A 17,316-nucleotide genomic window follows, 5' to 3' on the forward strand; every position below is an offset into this window, starting at 1 on the left:
AAATATGTGCTGTGTTTAGTCACTCAGTTGTGTCCGACTCTTTGTGACCCCATGCACTGGAGGCCACCAGGCTCTTCTGTCCATGAGGATTCTCCAGGCCAGAATACTGGAGTGGGTTGCCATGCCCTCCTCCAGGGGACCTTCCCAACCCAGGGATCAAACCCAGGTCTCCCCCACTGTAGGCAGATTTTTTAGCATCTCAATCACCAGGTAAGTCCAGAAGAAAATATAATATATGCAAAAAGAATAGAAGAATTACTAAGGCTAAGAATGAGGAATACAAGAGGAAAGAAACTTATAATAGAGTGGTTTGATAAATCTACTGGTTCTTTGCAAAAACTGATAAATTGGCCAACCTTTGGTAAGACTGATGAAGAGAAAAAGAGAAATATCATAAATCTTCAAAATAAGGAATGAAAATCAACATCAAAATGAAGAGACAGTGTGACATAGAAGTTAACCATGTACATTCTAGAGCCAGACTATCTAGTTTAAATCACAGCTGTGCAACTCTGGGAAAACTACCAAACTTCTCTATGCCTAGCCTCCTCATAGGTAAAATGAAGATAATAATAAGTACCTACCTCTTAAAGCCGTTATAAGGAATAAATGAATTAGTATTTAGAAAGTGCTTAGAACACTGCCTGGCACATAGTAGGCACTGCATAATATTTCTTAAATAAATAATATAAATAAAAGGGGTATAATTAGAGAGGCAACAGAGATTAAAAGAATAACAGACGAGATTGGGCATACATAGACAAGCCACATGTAAAAAAATGAAATTAGATCATTCCTTAACTCCATACACAAAAATAATGGATTAAAGATCTAAATTTCAGAACGGACACTATAAAACTTAGAGGAAAACATAGGCAGAACACTCTCTGACATAAATCACAGCATCATCTTTTTTAATCCAGCTCCCAGAATAATGGAAATAAAAGCAAAAATAAACAAATGGGACCTACTTAAATTCAAAAGCTTTTGCATAGCAAAGGAAACAATAAACAAAACAAAAAGACAACCCACAGATTGGGAGAAAATATTTGCAAATGATGTGACTGATAAGGGATTAGTCTCCAAAATTTACAGCTTATGACACTTAATATCATCAAAACAAACAGCCCACTCAAAAAATGGGCAGAAGATCTGAACAGACATTTCTCTAAAGGGGACATACGGATGGCAAACAGGCACATGAAACGATGTTCAAAACTGCTAGTTTCCAGAGAAATGCAAATCAAAACTACAGTGAGACATCACCTCACACTGGTCAGACTGGTTATCATAAAAAATCCACAAACAACAAATGTTGGAGAGGGTGTGGAGAGAAGGGAACCCTTCTGCACCGTTGGTAGGAATGTAAATTGGTGCATCGACTATGGAGAGCAGTATGGAGGTTCCTGAAGAAACGAAAAATAGAGCTACTGTATGATCCTGCAGTCCCACTCCTGGGCATATGTCCAGAGAAAGACATGGCCCAGAAAGATACATGTACCCCAGTGTTCAAGGCAGCACATTGTTTACAAGACATGCAAACAACCAAAATGTCCATCAACAGAGGAATGGATAAAGAAGGTGTGGCGGGTGCACACACACACACACACACACTGGAATATTACTCAGCCATTAAAAAAAATGAAGTAAGGCCACTGGCAGCAACATGGAGGGCTCCCTGGTGGCTCAGCGGTAAAGAATCTGCCTGCAATGCAGGAGACCTGGGTTCAATCCATGGGTTGGGAAGATCCCCTGGAGAAGGGCATGGCAACCCGCTCCAGTGTTCTTGCCTAGAGAATCCCATGGACAGAGGAGCCTGGCACGTTGCAGTCCACAGGGTCGCAGAGTCAGACACGACTGCAGTGATTAAGCAGCAGCAGCATATATTGACTCTAAAAAGAAACAATACAAGTGAACTTACACAACAGAAAGAGATTCACAGACGTGGAAAACTCATGGATGCTGGGGCGGGGATAGAAGGGATAGTTAAGGACTTTGGGCAAGACATGTATACACTGCTATATTTAAACCAACGAAAACCTATTGTATAGCACATGGAACTCTGCTCAATGTTAAGTAGCAGCCTGGATGAGAGAGGGGTTTGAGGGAGAAGGGATACATGTATATGTGTGGCCGAGACTCTTCCCTGTTCACCTGAAACTATCACAACATTGTTAATCAGCTATATCCCAATACAAAGTGTTTTTGGTGTTAAAAATAAAAGCATAACAGAATATTTGGAATGCCCTTATATAGTTTGAAACTTAAATGAATGAATCCTTATAAAAATATAACTTTTAGAAACTGAACCAAGGAGAAGGAAATGGCAACCCACTCCAGTATTCTTGCCTGGAAAAGTCCATGGACAGAGGAGCCTGGCAGGCTGCAGTCCATGGGGTTACATGACCGAGCATGTGTGCATGAGGGTGGAGGATGATGGGCTGGCAGCAATAAACTGGTAGAACTGAAAAAAAAGAAAAAAAGAAACTGAACCAAGTGTAAATAGGATATGACTAGACCATTAAAGAAAGTGAATCAGTTGTCAATGATATTCACACATGCATGCACACACACACATATACACACAACAGGATAAAACAGCTTTTCAAGCAGATTCTACAGACTTTTCAAGAAGCAGATAAGTTTAACTTTCAGAAATTCTTCTAAAAGAGAGAAAATGTTGGAATATATCCCAGTTAATTTTATGAGGCTGATATAAACTGGACATTAAAACCAGACAAGGACAGTACAAGAAAGGAAATGTATAGGTCAATCTAACTCATAACCATAAATGAAAAATCCTTAACAAAATATAAGCTGAGCAAACCTAGCAATATATAATGGTTTAACATGAGAAAACCTGTTAATGTAATCTACTACATTAAAGAATTAAACAAAGAAAATCCATATAATCAAAACATATTCAAGAATTCAAGGAAATTTAAAATCCATTAAAGGGAGAAAATTGTTCCTTAACTGTTAAGGGGTATCTACAAAAACCACAATTTAAACTGGCAAAACTACAAAAACATTTCCCTTAAAGTCAGGAGAAAGTCAGCCAGCCTAATACTCTCACAACTTTATATCGGACATCCTAAGCAATGTACCCAAGGAACAGGTGAGGACAGGGGCAGAGCTGTAACAATGGGGGAAAAAAAGAATATATGTATATGCATATATATATATACATATCCCTGGTAGCTCAGCTGCTCCAGAATCTGACTGCAATGCAGGAGACATGGGTTTGATTCCTGGGTCGGGAAATCCGCTGGAGAAGGGATGGGCTACCCACTCCAGTATTCTTGGGCTTCCCTTGTGATTCAGCTGGTAAAGAATCTGTCTGCAATGTGGGAGATCTGGGTTGGATCCTGGGCTGGGAAGATCCCCCGGAGAAGGGAAAGGCTACCCACTTCAGTATTCTGGCCTGGAGAATTCCATGGACTGTATAGTCCATGGGGTTGCAAAGAGTCGGACACAACCAAGTGACTTTCACTTTCAAGCAATGCACCCAAGAAATAGGTGAGGACAGGAACAGAGTTGTAATAATGGGCAGTGGGGAACAAACTATACTTGTTTGCAAATTACTTGCATAGAAAATCCAAGAGAATCTATAGACTCTTGGACCTAATGTTAATTAAGGTGTTCTGGATAACAAGGTTAATAAGCAAATATCAATACTGTTCATATACACTAGCAACACTCATTAGAATTGTTTTCTTAAAAGATGCATTTATAATTGCAGCAAGAGTCATGAAGGAATACATCCAACAAAAGATGTATTTTTTCTCCGGAAAGACAAAATTTTTTAAGAGAAAATTATAAAATTTTATGAAAAGAAGAAACATCACAACTGTTTATGGATGGAAGACTTGATATCACAAAGATGTCAATTCTCCCCACCTCTGTCCCAGTTACCCCAAATACTGAGTATAGTTTCATGAAAAAAAATCCAAAGTTTCTTTCATGGACTTTTTAGCTGATTCTCCAGTTCATGAGGAAGAGAAAATAAAAATTTGGATTTTAAAGGAGAAAAGTGGAGGATTCATCTTATTAATATGTTATAGCAAGACTTAAACCCATAACAGTTAAAAAAACAACTTGTTACTAGTCTGAGGATGGGTCAGACAGAGTGTTCAGAAACAGACCAGCAAGTATATGGAAGCTTGCATTCTCCTGAGTCGGCATTCAAAAGCAATGAGAAAAGGATGGCGTGTTCAGTAACATGTGGTGGGGAAACTGTCCACAGGGACAAAAAACTAAATTGGATCTTTACATGCTGCCATACACAGAAATGAACTCTTTATGATTTTATGTGCTTCAAAATGGGACTAATTAAGTACCCACAATTAAGGACCCAGATAGGAAAGTACAGTGCTAAAAGATCAAAGCTGGACTCACACCCTCATGTTGGGGTCAATTACCAATTCAGTCTTCAGGAAATTTTGTAATTTGTCAAACAGCTACAATATTACAGTTCAAGAAAGGCCCAGGTCTCTTGAGAAGGATCATTATGTCAAAACACTGGTGAAGAGCAGTGAAGGGCGAAATGTAAATACATAATTCAGAGACAGTTCTGAAATTTAGTCACATCTTGTTTTGAGGCAGCCTAGATTCAGGTTATCATTGCTTCTGCAGCAAAGTAAGTATAAACATGACTACTGAACGTGTGAGCCGAAGTTCAGCCAAACAACTGCAATAAAATAACCTGCGATTATAAATTAAGCCAGGTCAGACTTTCTAAGCAACGGCTCGTCTTTTCTGTCAGAATCCTTAAGCACTGTTTCCAAGTGCACCAGTAGGTTTGCCAGATTTTGTGATACAGCTCTTTATCTCCAATAAGCTGAGAGTTTTCTTTCTTTTATAAGAACACTAGGACAAGTCACAACTTTAAAGTAACTTAAAATCAGTAAGTTTAGAATCACATTAGAAATACGTAAGAAATGAAGTCAATAAAATAAGGTTTAAGTCACTTATTTCAAGCGTGGGCCACTAAGTCTACATTTTCTTCTAGGTGACATAAAAAGCAAAAACCAGAGTCTTTGCCACTTACACACACAAATACCAAAGATAACTCCCGAATCTAAACATTAGCGTTATTGTAAGGCTGCTTTGTATTCCTCCTCTACCTTACCTGAATATTCTGGCAATATTGGTACAGACATCCTTGTCACCTATGTGCTGTTCCATCACTGTGCAGAGCTGGGGAAGGGCATTGATGCTCAGCAACTTACTTCTTGCTAGTGGTGAATCAACCAAGTTTCTCAGTGTAGCAGTCATCTAGGGAAAAAAGCATGTAGTGGCTTTTTTTTTTTTTTTTTAAAGAAAACACTAATACAGCAATACTGATCAGTGCAGGAGAACCCACACCATAAGCTTTTGTTACATCAGTAGCTAAACCAAGGCCCCTTTATGCATCACCCATCAAAGAACCTGGGCCTATGCACAAGGAGCAAGAAATGAATACAAAGAAAGCCTACTTTGGTTCAAAAGTAAAATGATGCAACATGAACTTATTAAAATACATTTTAAGCCTTTAAAAAAAGTAATTAATGAAATATTCCTGTTAAGAAGCAATTAATATACCAAAACCTGTAAAAGTCATAAGGTAATTAATTGACCCTGTGACATGCCACTTGAGTTCCACAGATCAGAAACTTCTTGTTCCATATTCTTATAAATACCATCAAATAATAATGCTGCAGCCAAAGGATATTCAAGAATGTTAGTCTCTTTCTCTTCCTAGAGGCAAGAACTGACGTCTTGCAAATTTGTCTTGTTTTGTAAAAAACAAAACATTCAGAAAAACTGTGTACTTTAACCCTTGTCTGAAAGTGGAGAAGAGAACAATTTTTAAAAATCTATAAAATGAAAGCTGCTGTTATCTAATAGTTTTACATATACGCAAGGTGTTCTTTCCTCTTGAGATGGTACAGGCAGGCCCCGGGTTAAGGGAGTCAGCTTGGGAGTTGGATGGCCTGGTCAAATTCCAGCCCCGCCCTTCATTGGTTTAGGCTTAGTTAGTTAACCTCTCAGAGCACATTTTCCTCATCAATAAAGTGGGGATGGTGACAGTTGCCCTGGCATTGTTAGGATTCAATGAGATGAGATGTGTGGCTGGCATTGCCAGTGCCAATTAATTAACAGGAGTTCAAAAATCACAGGTTCCATCCCCGCCTTTGTTATGGGTCTTCACATCCAAAATGCAGAAGGAGGGAGATCACTAGCCTTAGACTCAAATGATGGATAGTCAAGTCCCAAATCTCCCAAATCTTCCTAAATACGTGACTGAGGCACTCAGTCATTCTTCAACTCCCCCATTCCTTGTCTGTGAAAAGGGGATTACAAACTCTGCTCACCAGTCAAGGTTGCGTGTAACAGGTGGAAAAAAAAGGTAACACTGTTTTTGTACACTGTAGAGGATTATGTAAATAAAAAGCATCATTATAGCCATAACAAATGAACTTTAACACTTAAGATGACATGTATGTTTGATTAGTTTTCTTTTGTAACAAATTGCAACAAAATTTTTTTTTAAAATATAGCCAACCAACCAGGTTCTCTCTAAAGCAGAAAACATAAACATAATACTTCAAACAAATGTATGCAAGTCTTTTGTAGTTGATTCAATTACACAGTGATTCAGTAAATTCTTCCCTGAAAGGTTCAGTATCCAAAACACTGCAGGGGAAACAAACTATTCTAGCATTCCACTTGACCTACCAATGTAGTCTCTTAAGCTAAGGAAGGTTAACAAGCCATTCGAGGCATTCCAAGCCATCACTGCCATAAAATGGAAAATTCCCATCATCTGTCCCCGACTCTATCCTGTCTACCCTCTTCAGAGACAGCCCAGGCACTGGAGCACTGCTGGTTTATGTCAACCCAAAGGATGTCTCGCAAGCTTCTCCACTCCTTCATCAAAGAGCACAGACGCTCGCGAGAATCCTGGCCGGAACCAGACAGGAAGAGGCCGCCGCAAAGACCGTGCAGCACTGATCCCACCCACTGTGCACACAAACACCCCCTTCCCTGGATCCCGAGGCTTCACAGATCCGGTACCTCAATCTGTTGTCATCTTCTCACTCCCCACAGCAGCAGGGACCAGAGCTTTCTTAGGAGCTTTTATTTTCTTGTTTCAAATTCAGTTTTGTTTTGTTTTTTTCCCCTCTCCCTTTCAACCTTTTTCCTCAGTTCACTAGGAAAAGTCAAGACAGTTCAAGGTTCTTTTGCCCCAAACACATAACTTTTACAAATGGCCCAAATCAAGATGTGACATATCACCTGATTTAAAATCAGTATCTACTGCCTGGATCACATTGTGTGGAGTGCAAGGAGCTGAGCACGATATGATACCTGGGATGTTTCCATATTTCTTGGTTGTGATGCTACTAGAATCACATACATGAAACATACACCATGCACTTGAAAAATACATAGTACTGATGCCTCAGTTCATGACACTACCATCAACACCGCTGTTTAAGTTGCAAAACTCAGAGATATTCCAGAACCCAGCCTTTCTGCTTTCTGTTGCCCTAAGCCCTACTGGCTTTTTGTCCATTGCTCCTACCATACGATTCTATTTCCTGACTTTGGTCTACAAGGCCTGGTATGGCCTGACTCTGGCCAACCCCTCAAACTTCATCTCATACGACATATGACAAACTACTTTATTTTAGGTTACTTAATATTGTGTTTTACTGTTTCTTTATTTCTCTATATTAGAAGCTTCAGTGAAGGTACACATTTTGTCTTTTCACCATTGTACCCTCAGGCCCAACTCTAGTGCCTGGTACACAGTCATTCAGTTCAGTTGCTCAGTCGTGTCCACCCCTTTGTGACCCCATGGACTGCAGCATGGCAGGCTTCCCTGTCCGTCACCAACTCCTGGAGCTTGCTCAAACTCACGTTTATTGAGTTGGTGATGCCATCCAACCATCTCATCCTCTGTTGTCCCATTCTCCTACTGTCTTCAATCTTTCCGAGCATCAGGGTCTTTTCCAATGAATCAGTTCTTCGCATCAGGTGGCCAAAGTATTGGAGTTTCAGCTTCAGCATCAGTTCTTCCAATGAATATTCAGGACTGATTTCCTTTAGGATTGACTAATTTGATCTCCGTGCAGTCCAAGTGACTCTCAAGAGTACACAGTGGGTCCTCAATAAATATTTGTTGATGGAATGGATTACTGGATCAGTATCTACAAAGGTACCACTGGTATACATAGAAAGGTTGGGATCCAGAAAACCATGGATGAATCAGACAGTATCTCTGAGGGAGATGGATTTTAAGATGATTAATGAGCATCAAAGAATTGATTCAGAGAGCCTACCAGTCCATCCTAAAGGAAAGAAGAATTAATCAGAGAGCCTACCAGTCCATCCTAAAGGAAATCAACCCTGAATATTCACTGGAAGGACTGCTGTTGAAGCTGAGGCTCCAATACTTTGGCCACCTGATGCAAAGAGACAACGCATTAGAAAAGGCCCTGATGCTGGGAAAGACTGAGGGCAGGAGGAAATCGGGGAGACAGAGAATGAGCTGGTTGACTGGCATCATTGACTCAATGGACACGAATGTGAGCAAACTTCAGGAGATAGTGAAGAACAGGGAAGCCTAGCATGCTGCAGTCCATGGGGTCACGGACCCATGGGGTCCAACACTCCAAAGAGTTGGACGTGACTTAGTGACTCAACAACAAAAAGGAGCAAAGAAATAAATAACTGATGAAAGAAAAACAGACTTCCTGGAGGGGCCCTAGTGTATTCCCTTTTCATTTCATCCATGACAGCAGCTCCTTCCTGGGCTCGTAACTCCTCTCTCCCCTTCCGTTTCGACACCTGACTGGTCACCTGTTCCACCTCTTCTTCCCACCTCCAGGGTTGCTGGTTCTGTTTAAGCCTACTTCATCTCTTTCCCAAAGTCTGCACCCCCTGAATGGGCTCCTTCCCTCTCTGCCCTGGTGAGCTCACCTCCCACAGCCTCTCTCTGCTGTCAGGGGAAGCATCCGGAAACCCATCCTTCCCTGTTCATACTTCCTCTGATTTCCAGTGGCCTACTAGGCGAAATCCATATCCAAAAGGCTCTTTGCTCTGGAAAGCACAGCTTACCCCACCAGGCTCATCTCCTTCATCTCCCTTCCTCCCTTTCCCTGCACATGGGTCATCTTTCAGACTCTGCACCAAACACAACCTCCTGGTCCTTCCACAGTTCCAAGCCTCTGAATGAACCACTGCCTCTGCAGAATATCCTCCTCCAACACTCTCCTCCGCTCCTTCTCCAATTTGTTCATCTCCTACTCAGGATTCTGAACCCAGCTCAGGCTCACTTCCCCTCTGTTGAAGGCTTTTCAGTGGTTGATTGTTCCCCTTCCTAGGTAAACAAACCTTCCTGTTCACACCTGTTTCACACCTAGACCCCTTACAACTGGTATCAGACACTTTTTCTCCCACTGTGAGCTCCTCTAGGGTCCAAATAGTTTCTTATTCCTCTATCTGGAGGACAATAAATACGCTCATAAATACTAACTGGATAATAAGCAGGAGGAGAAAGAAAGAGGGGATGAGGAAGAGAAAGAAAGAAAGGGGGAAGGAAATGAAGGGACAAGGGAGACAGGAGATGGAAAAGGAGGCTTTTCCCCTTTAAGAAGCCTCTGGCAAGAAAGTGCTGGGATTAGCAGAGGCCTGGTGGTAAACCAGAACTTAAACACCCCCAGGGAGGAGGAGCAGGAGGAGGTCACCCAGCAGATGCAGCAATGAGAGCCCCCCATTTTGAGGAGCTGGCTGTGAGCCAAGGGTCTCACTATGGGTGGGGCTGGGACTGAAAACAGCAGACAGACAAGTGGCTTCTTCTGGGAAAAACATAAAGAGGGCAGTGGGAGGAGAGCCTAGCTAAATACTGTGGTAACACGAAAGGCAAATTCCAAGTCAGCCCACTTAACTCTCAGCCTTGCTCCAACTTTTAACCGAGATATATTTGCAGAAATTGTTAATGGGATGTGTGCTCTGCAGCTGAGTCTGTTTTCCAAGCCCCCTGCCCCCTCACAAGAAAGCCCACACACTGGGCCTGCCCTTGAAGAGCAGGAGTTCAAAGTCCAAGCTCCCTGCTTGGAGAAATACATCCATTTCTTTAAGTTTCTATTCTAGTTTATATGGTTCCTCATTCCGCTTAGTGATGTATTTTTCTATTTTATTGTATATAATGTTTTAAACCATCTCAAATACTTTATGACCAAAACAAAAACAAACAAACCAAAAACCCAAAATTAAAGTTAGCTGCATACATAGATGCTTGTTTGGACTCTAAAGGGCTTACTGGAACAATTCCCAACCTCTTAACGGTCATCTCATCAAGAAATAGTAAACTGAAAAACAAGTTTCAATTATTCTTTTTCCCATCTCTTAATGTGCAGCCCCTTGGGACAGACATGCTGAGTCAGAAGGCAGCCAGTGGGAAGAAGAAAAAGGAGAAGAATACGGACCTGGCAATCCACAGAAAAGATGGATAAAAATGTAAGTGTCCTTACTAATTAGCAGTTTTTATTTGATGTCTGGGACAAAAGGGGATCTGAATGTTTGGTATATATCAGGGAAGAAACATTCTAGCGTGATTTTGGTTGCAAATCTACTGCTGAAGTGACAGAGCCGCACTCCACAACCTTGTGGTGCTCACTCTTCCTGAGGCAGCTTTTCGTGTGTGTGTGTGTGTGTGTGTGTGTGTGTGTGTGTCTGTGTGTGTGTGTGTGTGTGTGTGTGTGTGTGTGTCGCACAGTCATGTCCAACTCTTGGCGGCCCCCTGGACTGTAGCCCGCCAGGCTCCTCTGGCCATGGGATTCTCCAGGCAAGAATACTGGATTGAGCTGCCATTTCCTACTCCAGGCGATCTTCCCAACCCAGGGATTGTGGCTCCTGCATTGGCAGGCAGATTCTTTACCACGGAGCCACCTGGGAAGCCCTGGGTTTCCCCAGATTCCTTGATCATTGGAAGACTGTGCCCCACCCTCAATCAGCATCTCCAGGTAAAACGCCTGGTGAGTTTGGCAAAGCTATCCCATCTCACACTGAATTAGTCGGGTCTCAAAGTTCTCACTGTCAGTTAAAAATGGGAGACCCATTTTAAAGGGAAAAACTATAACAAGTAGTGATCAGATAATTTATAAGGGCTCAAACAGCATTTTAGTAAAGCAAAATTAGAATTCAAAAGATTTAGCACTTAAAAAAAATCAATTTAGGTACTTTATTATCAATTTCAAATTATGTTTCCAATTATTAATATTTGAAAAATCTTAGCAAACACATTGAAATCTCTGCCTTAAAGCGTGAGTCCCTCCTGATTTAGATCACTGAACTTAACGATGATAACGCAGGGTCAGCAGCTGCGGCCCCACCCCCAGCATTCTCTACTGCACTGGGGTGGGCCCACGTTGGGAGGGCTGGTTGGTCCCCCTGAACCTGCACAGAACGCTCAATTCACCAGTGCATGACTTCCCTCTTCCTTTGCACTCTCCCACCATCAGAGTCCTCAGGCCCCAGGGAACTCAGAGGATTCTGCCCCAGGAGGCATTCGGCCATCAGAGCTGGCCCAGATTAGAGGGGCTTGTAGCTCACAGCGCACCACAGAATTCCCATTTAGGTGCATCAGAAACTGAACAGGCTCTTTGGCTAGGCCAGGAACTTCACCGTCAGTCATGGCATTGTTCCTTGGAGAAATATCTTCCCAATTTCAAAGAAAACATTGGAACATAATGCAATTGAAAATGTACCACTAACAGTCTGAAAGTTATTAAGCTTCCTCTACCAAAACTGACATCAAGATTCATTTTATTTTTATATATTGAATGCTGTCACGCAAAAAAAAAAAAAAATTGAGCAGCTTACTTTGTTTTTTATAAAGCTATCTTGTGAGCTTGATCGCGTTTGCTCCTAAATTTGTGGACAGCAAAGGTATTCTGAGCTCCACTTTTCAGATGAGGAAACTGAAGCTCAGGAAGGCCGCCAGCTCCAGGTAGGTGGGCTTCCAGGACCCCTCTGACTCCTCATCTGTTGTCTCCCCTGCTCCATTTGACTGTCTCCTAAAAGCATTCATTTTATTGCTCAATCATCTGGAATAGCCATAACCAAAATCCCTAGAGCTTTATCTCAACTCGACTGCCAACTGCAAAATGGTTCGCTTCCCGATGATGACGTGAAAGAATAAACACAGCCGCCAGAGACCACAAACAGTGTCAAATGATTCAAGACCAAAGCCACACCATTTTTCCAACCTCAGCAAAACCATCTCCCTCTATTAATGAGAGCATATTCATTTTCTGGATTTGTGCCCAACTGAGACCACATATATGCCAAAACCAGAGCCTCTGTGGTAACCCAAGGAGTTTCATATTGTCTCATATATTAATATGAATAGTACAGTTCTGGCTGAGATAAAAGAAACCAATTATAAGATGCCATTATATACATGAAACTGCTAGTCCCAAATATTCCTCGGCCTTTCACTGGAGTTAAGATACATGTATGTGAAAGTAATACTAGTTCACAATCCTCAGTAACGCTTAGTGCCTGGCTGGCACATTCCTACCACAGGGGTCCTACTTCAGCGGGCAATGATTCTGCCCTCCTCAAATCCTAGCGCCCTCCTATTTTGAGACTCTACTTAATGTCTGACTATGTTTATTATTGTTTCTCCATTCACCACCACTATGTCAGTTGGACTTCCCTGGTGGCTCAGACGGTAAAGTGTCTGCCTACAATGCGGGAGACCCGGGTTCTATCTCTGGGTTGGGAAGATCCCCTGGAGAAGGAAATGGCAACCCACTCCAGTGTTCTTGCCTGGAGAATCCCAGGGACAGGGGAGGCTGGTGGGCTGCCATCTATGGGGTTGCAAAGAGTCGGACACGACTGAGCGACTTCACTATCTATCTATCTATGTCAGTTACCTTGATAAAACGAGTAGGCAACTGATTCTTCCAGTTGTGGCTATTATATGTATCAGTTCAGCAGAAATTTGAACGTCTCTAAACTATATAGAATGTCAGATCAGTAAAACAAGGAAAATGAGTCTTAAAAGATAATGCTTTAAGAACTACAGAGTAATAACACTGATTTTCAGAATTACCTGTTAAAGTTAGTGATGTTTCTTTATTGCCACAGCTAACAATGTCTAAAATGAAGAGCTGAGACTGAGCAGATATGACAGCAACTGAAAAGCAAAGGTTCTCCCCAGAAGCAGGTGGTGTAGGAATACTTATTTCCCACACTTGATATTCCTTCCTTGTGAGGAGACATCCCTTAGCATAATCTCCTGGTCACCTCACTTCCTGCTTGGCGAGCACAGGTGTTCTGCCCTGCTCCACTGAGGCAGGCATGGCCTGTGACCAGGTGGGCAAATCTCATTCGGGGCTCAGGATTAGAAAGCACTCCCTCCTCAGCTATAGATGACAGCCTTCAACTTTCCTCCCCATCTGCCTTAGTCTCTCTTCATTTCCAAATTCAAAGGCCGTTAGATGTTTGGGATCCCTGACTCTCCCCAGATCTTTAGACATGTCATCTGAGGAGAATCAAAGGGGAACACAAGTTGTTTAAATGCAGTCCCTTCCCAGGAAAGGGAAGAGTAGGCTCTGGCTACCCACTCTCTCAGGCCAGATGGCTAAGTGAGTGATCAGTTCCACTACTGGGTATTTCTTTATAGGAAGGAAACCTCATAAGCAGAAGTAGCTCCCCTCCCCACAAACAAATATATCATCAAACAATTAGCAAGGGACTTCCCTAGGGGTCCCTAGTGGTTAAGAATTTGCCTGCCAATGCAGGGGACACAGGTTCAATCCCCAGTCGGGGAAGATTTCACATACCAAGGAGCACCTAAGCCTGAGTGCCTAGAGCCTTTGCTTCACAAGAGAAGCCACCAAAACAAGAAAGCCACAAACCACAACTGGAGAGGACGCCCCGCTCACTGCAACTAGAGAAAGCCTGCACGTCGTAACGAAGACCTCGTGCTCCTGCTCAGTCCCTCAGTCATGCCTGACTCTGTTGCGAGCCCATGGACTGTAGCCCACCAGGCTCCTCTGTCCATGGAAGTTTACAGGCAAGAAATACTGGACTGGGTTGCCACTTCCTACTCCAGGGGATCTTCCTGACCCAGGGGATCGAACCTGCGTCTTCTGCATTGGTAGGCAGATTTTTTACAACTGAGCCACCTGGGAAGAACAGTGAAGACCTACAGCAGCCAAAAATATAAATAAACAATTTAAAAATTGGCAAGCCTAATAACCAAACCAAAGATTGTGATGAAAAGTTTCACCCAATCACATAAACAATATGCAAATAAGTAAAATAGCTAATTGCATTATACCTGTATCAGTTTCCTACTTTTAATAATGCCCTATAGTGATGCCCTTCATGGATCACTGCCTTGTCATGGTGAAGGGGCTTGCATAACTTAGTGAAGCTATGAGCCATGCCATGGAGGGCCACCCAAGATGGACCAGTCACAGTGGAGAGTTCTGACAAAACGTGATCCACTGCAGGAGGGAATGGCAAGCCACTTGAGTATACTAGCTGTGAGAATCCCATGAATTTGCCTGTATAAAAAGGCAAAATGATATGACACCAAAAGACGAGCTCCCCCACCCCCACCCCGAGGTCAGAAGGTGTCCAATATGCTACTGTGGAAGGGAGGAGGACAACTGCTAACAGCTCCAGAAAAATGAAGCGGCTGGGCCAAAGTGGAAATGACACTCACTTGTGGATGTGTCTGAAAGTAAAATCTGATGCTGCAAAGAACCATATTGCGTAGGAACCTGAAAAGTTAGGTCCATGAATCAAGGTAAACTGGACATGGTCAAGCAGGAGATGGCAAGAGTAAACATGAACATCTTAGGAATCAGTGAACTAAAACAGACAGGAACGGGTGAATTTAACTCAAATGACCATTATGTCTACTATTGTGAGCAAGAATCCCTTAGAAGAAATGGAGTAGCCCTCATAATCAACAAGAGTCCGAAATGCAGTACTTGGATGCAATCTCAAAAACGACAGAATGATCCCTGTTCATTTCCAAGGGAAACCATTCAACATCACAGTAATCCAAGCCTCTGCCCCAAACACTGCTGCCGAAGAAGCTGAAGTTAGTCAGTTCTATGAAGACCTAGAAGACCTCCTAGAACAAACACCAAAAAGAATGTCCTATTTATCATAGGGGATTGGAATGCTAAAGTAGGAAGTCAAGAGATACCTGGAGTAACAGGCAAGTTTGGCCTTGGAGTACAAAATGAAGCAGGGCAAAGGCTGATAGAATTCTGCCAAGAAAATGCACTGGTCATAGCAAACACCCTCTTTCAACAACACAAGAGATGACTCTACACATGGACATCACCAGACGGTCAACACCGAAATCAGACTGATTATATTCTTTGCAGCCGAAGATGGAGAAGCTCTATACAGTCAGCAAAAACAAGACCAGGAACTAATTGTGGCTCACATCATCAGCTCCTCATAGCAAAATTCAGGCTTAAACTAAAGAAAGCTGGGGAAACTACTAGTCCAGTCAAGTACGACTTAAATCAAATCCCCTATGAATATACAGTGGAAGTGACAAATAGATTCAAGGGATTAGATCTAGTAAACAGAGTGCCTGAAGAATTACGGACAGAGGTCCATAATACTGCACAGCAGGCAGCAAACAATACCATCCCGAAGAAAAAGAAATCAAGGAGGCTTTACAAATAGAGAATCGAAAAGCAAGGGAGAAAGGGAAAGGTACACCCAACTGAATGCAGAATTCCAGAGAATAGCAAGGAGAGCAAGAAGGCCTTCTGCAATGAACAGTGCAAAGAAATAAAGGAAAACAGCAGAAAGGGTAAGACTAGACATCTCTTCCAAGAAAATTGGAAATATCAAAGAAACATTTAATCCAAGATGGGCACAAGAAAGGATAGAAATGGCAAAGACCTAATAGAAGCAGAAAAGATCAAGAAGAGATAGAAAGAATACACAAAAGAACTGTACAAAAAAAGACCTTAATGACCCAGATAACTACGACAAAAAAGTGAGAAGTCACGTGGGCCTTAGGAAGCATTGTTGCCAATAAAGCTAGTGGAGGTATGGAATTCCAGTTGAGCTATTTCAAATCCTAAAAGATGATGCTATTAAAGTCCTATACTAATATGTCTGCAAATTTGGAAAACCCAGCAGTGGCCACAGGACTGGAAAAGGTTAGTTTTCACTCCAATTCCCAGGAAGGGCAGTACCAAAGAATGTTCAAACCACTGGACAATTGCACTCATCTCCAGTGCTAGTATGGTTATGCTCAAAATCCTACATGCTAGGCTTCAGCATTATGTGAACTGAGAATTTCCAGATGTCCAAGCTGGGTTTAGAAAAGGTAGAGGAACCAGAGATCAAATTGCCAACATTCGCTGGATCATAGAGAAAGCTCTAATTTCTGTTAATAAAAGTATCATTTTCTGAGCCACCCAGGATCAACCTCTGTTTAATTCACTTTCCTTTCCCCCACACTTCAGAGCCAAAGCGGAAGAGAGGGACTGAAAAAGGGTGGGAGGACTGACCTTTCTGAGAAACTTCCACTTAGAAAAAGGAAGGATGGGAAACTGGAGGTGTACAGAGCAAGAAGGGGGCAATATTACAACTTGAAGGACCCTCTGGGAAGAAGCTTGCAGGCTTAGGGGTCGGAGAAACCAGGTGTAAGAAGAGGGAAAGAAATTATGTTATCTGGGGTAGGGCGGGGGCATGCGGGACAGTTCCAATCTCAAAAATGTGAAATTCGAAGCAGGGAAAGAACATATTTCTCTAAGGATTAAACTCAAAATTAAAGAATAAAAGGCTGTAAAGAAGAAAAGATTGGAAATACAAAGGAATCCATAAAAATAGGAACATTAGTTTAAGTCAATCTGGGTTTAATAGTTATGCTGTTATTTAGTCACTAAGTCATGTCTGACTCTTCTGCTGACCCCATGGACTGTATCCCACCAGGTTCCTCTGTCCATGGGATTCTCTACGCAAGAATACTAGAGTGGGTTACCATTTCCTTCTCCAGGGGAACATTCCAACCCAGGGACTGAACCCTAGTCTTCTACATTGGCAGGCGGGTTCTTTATCACTGAGCCACCTGGGAAGCCCAATAGTTACGTTATATACTTACAAAGTACTTAGCTGTGAATGTGAGTGCCTTGAGATTTTCTTCAATTACTGTGTCCTCAAGACACAAGAGGACAAATGAGTCACTGGGGCATTGGGGCCTGTTTGTGACTATGAAACATACAAGAGACTCTTCCCTGGTGCCCAGAAAGGGGGCGTGATGGAAAC

General features: G+C 42.3%; 1 protein-coding gene across 10 annotated transcripts in view; it reads right to left on the reverse strand.

The window, feature by feature from the left end:
• ARMC2 (armadillo repeat containing 2) overlaps nucleotides 1-17,316 on the reverse strand; it is a 319,621-nt gene that overhangs the window by 120,423 nt on the left and 181,882 nt on the right. For all 10 annotated transcript variants that reach the window (XR_011568324.1, XM_070795509.1, XM_070795508.1 and 7 more), the window contains one exon: nucleotides 5,132-5,277. Coding sequence is in view for 9 of the 10 variants with exons in the window: in XM_070795509.1 (XP_070651610.1) it covers nucleotides 5,132-5,277 (146 nt within the window). In the remaining variant the exon portion in view is untranslated. The remainder of the gene's footprint in view (nucleotides 1-5,131; nucleotides 5,278-17,316) is intronic.

Source organism: Bos indicus, chromosome 9 (assembly GCF_029378745.1).
Source record: "Bos indicus isolate NIAB-ARS_2022 breed Sahiwal x Tharparkar chromosome 9, NIAB-ARS_B.indTharparkar_mat_pri_1.0, whole genome shotgun sequence".
In the NCBI taxonomy this organism is placed as follows: Eukaryota; Metazoa; Chordata; class Mammalia; order Artiodactyla; family Bovidae; genus Bos; species Bos indicus.